General features: G+C 49.6%; 1 protein-coding gene across 1 annotated transcript; it reads left to right on the forward strand.

The window, feature by feature from the left end:
• Positions 1–4,063: 4,063 nt before the first annotated feature.
• Positions 4,064–4,786, forward strand: LOC109184117 (flocculation protein FLO11-like). Its single transcript, XM_019334163.1, has one exon. It carries the CDS (start codon positions 4,064–4,066, stop codon positions 4,784–4,786), a length of 723 nt encoding a protein of 240 aa, XP_019189708.1.
• The last annotated feature ends 751 nt before the right edge of the window (positions 4,787–5,537 follow it).

The raw sequence follows: 5,537 nt of genomic DNA on the forward strand, positions 1-5,537 counted from the left end.
ATCGATACCACCTGTCGACTAATTAATGGTGGGATACTGGGATGAGTATAACTCACATTGTACATATAGAAATGGGTTCCTGTGCAGTTGTGTGTGTTCGATGTGGTTGTGGGGTAAGATAAGAGCCATTGATCTTGTCAAGATCAACGTCTAGGATTAACAAAATTTTTTTTAAAAAAAACACGATGGTAATTTGATAATTTTGCATCTAGGTCAAATTTAAGGTGCGTGGTTTTCCTTTTTTAAGGTGCGTGGTTTTCCTTCTTAAGGTGCGTGTAGTTTTTGTGCTTAGGGTGAGTGGTTTTTGTGTTGTGTGCTTAAGGTGCGTCAGTTGTTGAAAACTTAAGTGTCGGTCTAAAGCTTTAGGTGCGTGGTTTTCCTTTTTAAGGTGCGTGGTTTTCGTGGTTTGTGTGGTTAAGGTGCGTCAGTTGTTGAAACTTAAGGTGCGTCGGCCTAAAGTTTTAGGTGCGTGGTTTTCTTTCTTAAGGTGCGTCAGTCTAAAGTTTTAGGAGCGTGAGTTTTCTTTTTAAGGTGTATTGTTTTCCTTCTTAAGTTGCTTTATTTTCCTTCTTTAGGTGTGTTGTTTTCTTTCTTAAGGTGCTTTATTTTTCCTTCTTAAAAAAATAAAATAAAATGAATTTTTATTAATTTTATAAACAATTTCATGAATTCCTTTAGGTTGTTGTTAGAAAAAAAAAAAAAAACAAGAAGAAGAAGAAGAAGAAGAAGAAGAAGAAGATTGAATCCGAATTTTGGCAATCAGATGCATGGGATTACGAGATGGAATTAATAAGGAGTGTTGGATGGATAATCGAAGTACCAGATGGATAATTGGAGTATTTGATGGTTAATTAGAGCATTGGATGAATTTGGAGTATTGAATGACTAATTTGAGAACTTGAATGTTCTCTAATCAAATGACGTGCATGCTTTATTAAAGAGTTAATTCCAGCAATGGTCCTCTGACTATTGCGATTTTTCAAAATTGGTCCTCAACTTTTAATTTGGACGAAAAAGGCACTTGACTTTTTAAACCGTTCCACCAAAGATCCTTCTGTCCAATATCAGTTTGTTGGCCGTTAATTTAAGGGGCAAATTTGTCTATTCAGCAGAGCCTTCCATCTTCGTAACGAGAACCCTCTATCTCTACGGCTTTTCTCCTTCAGCAGAGCTCTTTCTCTCTGTTTCTCTCGTTTCTCCCTCTCTAACATCTCTGTTGGTTTTTGGGTTTTCGGGCCCAAGGAGGTCCAACATAACCTTTGGTTGGTGGATTCACCTTTCTCAAAGTGATCGTAAAAGATGAGTAGTCGGATAGTTAGAAAGTGTGTGTGTCTTATCTTCTGGAGTTCTGGGCATGGACCCGCCCTTATTACAGGGGTGGAGAGGCCTTTATATAGCAGGCTCTCTCCATCTGTCTTGAAGGTCATTAATTACTGGTATTAAGGCTAATTACAATTATTAAGCCGTTGGACGCCGTTACTGGACCGACCAACGATTCTATGGACTCGTAACTGCCTGCCTGACCGAGTCCCGCTTTGAATGCCTCCAACGGCTCTGGGACCGACTTGAAGGCTACGCTGGAACGCCTTTCGGGGCCGAGTCTCCTTAAATGAGGCTCTTCAATGTTCCTTAACGGCTCAGGGTCGAGTCTCTATCCGTGCTTGGGCCTAGGCTGACTCCTGGACTCGGCCCGAGCTTTTCACTTGGCTTCTCTTCTCTACTGGCCCATATCTTCCTTTCTGGGCTCCTCTCTTGGGCCCTTCTCCTTGGGCCGGGGTCCTCACCCCATCAACTAGTCCCTCACTTTCTCATACCCGGGCCACTAATCCGGGTTTGGGAAAGTAGTAACCGTCCATCCTTTCCATTATCGGATCCCCGTCTTTAAAGAGGCCTCCTAATGTCCGGATCCTCTGCTATCTTCCCGGATTCAGCGGAGCCGTTTGGATTCTCCCCGCTCCGCATGGCTCCTATAAATAGCCTCTTGTCATCTACGTCTCTTCTCACTTGTTCATCCATGGGTCGCTCGCCTTTGAAGGGAAAGCGAATCGACTTTGGGTCTCCTCGACGCCCTCTACCTTCCAAGCGGACTCGACACGAGAGGGAGAATAAGAAGAAGGCTCCTCGCCCGTCTTCCTAGAGGTCTCCCCCCGGTGCTACTTCCTCTATTCAACAGCCGCCGACCCCGATTCGTACCGAGAATGTTCCGACTTCACTCAATCCGCCGCCTCCGAGTACTGCCAGGGTGACTGCTCAGGATGGGTCCTTCATGGAGGTGGCCGTCCCCGAACAGTCGACCTTTCGTATGACCTTCTCCATTCCGCTTGATGACCTGGATGGACCGGCTACGGGCCTGATGAATGACGCCGACTTCTCTTGATATCTGGAGATGTATCCGGATGACGAGGAGCCGGTGGTGCCACCAATCATGCCAGCTTTCTGGGATACCTTCTGTCCGTCTCCCACTAGACCATCGGGGGAGGCGTTCTTTGGAAGCGGCTCTTCTTCTCCCAGCGAGTGACGGCCTCGGTCAAGATTTGCTTCCGTATTTCCGGGGGGACTACATAAGAGCATTTCTTATTTATTTGTGATGTAATAAGCTCTTTATTTCGTGTATTCCCCTCCTTTATTAAGAAAAATTACGCTCCCACCTTGGGGGACTTTGCTTCTTAATTCTTTTTTGGCACCCATCCTACTCTCCCGGCCGATGGGTCCGGGAGTCGGCCACGTTGTCAGGCCCTTCTCAGTCTGATGTCTGCAATATTCCCCGTATCCTTGGTGAATCTGTCTTTTTCAGTTCAACGTGCAAATCTCACTCTTCTCGAGCGAATTTGATGGAACTACCCTCTGACACAGATCCCTGTCTCCCGTCTAATCTGGCCTGATCGCGGCAGTTTACTATCAGCTCCGTGATTTCCGCCTAGATATTCGACCTTCTGAGGCTATATAAAGGCCTCTTATGCTGGTGATTCATACCACTTCTGTTCATAGACCTTTGACATGAGCTACAGAGTCGGCGATCATCGCTTCTCCATTCGCAACAAGGAGCATGCTCGCTTGGAAGAGCTAAGGCAGAAAAGGCTGGCCAACGGTGGACATCTGGTGGGCGACTCAAGCTCCGATCCTATCGTGGTGTCCCCAGATATGCTGGATCTGTCCCCCGTGGAGCCGGCTGATGACAAGGTGGAACCAGTGGTGGACGATCCGGGCCCGGAGGAGGAGGAGGTGTGGGAGGTTCCTCCTCTTTTTGGCGTAGCCATGTCTCCGAGTGCCTTGGAGAAGCCCTTGTAGATGATTGATGACGGGAAGCCGGCCGTGTATCTGGACGAGGTGCCGGAGCCTGAGCCGAGTCCTCCACCTTTCCGCCCTCAGTACTTCTTGGAGGGTCCCCCCCCCCTGCTCAGCCGTCGGAGGAGGAAGCCAAGCCATGATTCCTCTTTTCCTTTGTGCTCCATATTTGGCCGAGTCTTAGGCCCCCTTGTACTCTGTATTTGGCCGAGTTTTAGGCCTCTACTGTTTTTCGAATAAACTGTTTGTCCTTTTGTCTGCACGTAATGTTTTTTCCCTTATCTTCGTATATTCATTGGTCAACTCCTTGTTCTCTTCTACCGGGACCTTTCTCGTTAGGGAGTCGCCAAATCCGATTATCCGACTCTGGGACTCGGATCTTATCACAAACGTTGCCTGTGCCAAAAATGGGCCGGGTTTTGCTGGGTCCTTCTGGAAGCTTCCGATCCGCATCCGGTGGGCCCAAAGCCTACGATGGGCTTCCGGTTAGCAGGCCGGGTCACTGCAACCCGGTTCTAGCCTAGGGTAGACGCGCCGTTTGCAGGCTAGCCCTAGGACTGAACCGTCACCACGGTTTCCCAGGCATTGAATGCAGTGTCTCTTCACCTCTTGTCACATTTTTCTTCTTCAATGAGAGGGTGACACGTGGCCGCCCCTTGGGATTCTTACCCCCTTTAAATACTCATCTTCTTCCCTCTTCTTTCACTTTCTCCGAATTTCTCTAAAAAGAACTCAACGCAAGCTTCTGCATTCTCCGTCTAGCACTCTCAGGTTGGTAATGTCTTCCTCCTCTGATTCTTCTTCTTCCCGTCGCTCGGCGGGAAACCCCGTGTCGACTTCTTCGTCATCTTCTTCCACTTCCAGTCCTCGCCGTATGGAGATTCCGCCTGGTCTCTCACCGGCGTCTTCTTCCCAACCGACTCCCTCTTCTTCGGGGGCGGTGGCTCCTCTGAGTCCGGCTGCTCTGTTCAAGCCCTGCTCTCGGCGCGCCGTCTTCACCCATGATGCGATCCAGGGTGACGAGTTCTTGAAGAGCTTGGGGCCGTACTCTGTTAAGTACTGGTCTCGGGTCCGAGCCATGGCAAAACGAGGCCTGCTGCCAGACGGCGCGGCCACTTTAGGTAGTTCTCCCATGTCCTTCCCTTCTCTTTCTTTCTTTGTCCGACTGCTAACACTAATCTCTTTCTTTACTGGTCCTTACGACTCCGACTCTACCAGCTCCGACGAAGCTGAGACTCCCACTCCAGAGATGGCTAACAGAGCTAAGAAGATGAGGCGTCGACTGTCTCAACGCGCCTCGGGTGCCGCCGCTGCCTCTTCATCTTTCCCTTCTCCAGCCTCGAGGTCGACTCCTCCACCACCATGTACCGTGGTGGACCTGACGCCGTCACCTGTTGTCTCGCCTTCCCGAGTGCCGCCTTCTCCTCCGTCTGAGAGCCCAAGCTCTAAGCGGCCAGTCGAGCAATCGGATGCGCCGGCTCCAAAGAGGATCCGGTTGTGAATCGAGCTGGATGAGGACGCCCAAATCTGGCAGGGCGGCTCTTCCGTCCATTCCTGGGCCGACCACATTCTTCTGCCTAAGGACGTGGAGATGACTGGCGCAATGCCAGACGAGTACATCCTCGAGGCCTCGCTTCGCCAATCGTACCGCGTAAGTGTTTCTGACTCGTCGTCTTTTTTGTCTTTTTCTTCTTCTTTATCTGACCCCCTCTGTTCTTGTAGAACCTCACCTTCCAGATGGAGATGAGCAGGCGACTAAGGGGATACAAGACGGGACTGCAATCTCTATCCACCCGACTGCGCCAAACAGATGAGGCTCGTCTGGAAGAGCAAGCTAAGCATGCCAAGTCGGTGGAGGAGCACACCTCCGAGCTGCTGAGGGTTACTCGTCAGTGGGAGGAGGAGCGGGACAAGGGCGCGACTATTGCTGCGACTTCGGTGGAGGATTACAAGAAGTCGGCGGCCTTCGAGGGGACGTGAATGTAACACCCCGTGTTACGATCCCTAAAATCAATTAAATCGTTTAGTCAATTACCCAAAAGAAAGAATTAAATCACAATAATTAATTAGGAAAGGCCCACCATAATCCACGGGCCCTTATCCCCAAACCCAATCCTTAGTCCCAAAAGGAATAGAATTAGCAAGCCTGTAATATTAGTTCCTAACTAGGACTCCTAATTATATAAATAGGGGACTTAAGAGGCACCTAGAACCCCCCCCCCCCCCCCCCCCACCACAATAACGTCTCACCA

Source organism: Ipomoea nil, unplaced genomic scaffold (assembly GCF_001879475.1).
Source record: "Ipomoea nil cultivar Tokyo-kokei standard unplaced genomic scaffold, Asagao_1.1 scaffold1250, whole genome shotgun sequence".
NCBI classification, from domain to species: Eukaryota; Viridiplantae; Streptophyta; class Magnoliopsida; order Solanales; family Convolvulaceae; genus Ipomoea; species Ipomoea nil.

What these genes read in the sequence shown, in the direction of transcription:
- LOC109184117 (XM_019334163.1), top strand. Translation starts at nt 4,064, where the DNA reads ATGTCTTCCTCCTCTGATTCTTCTTCTTCCCGTCGCTCGGCGGGAAAC.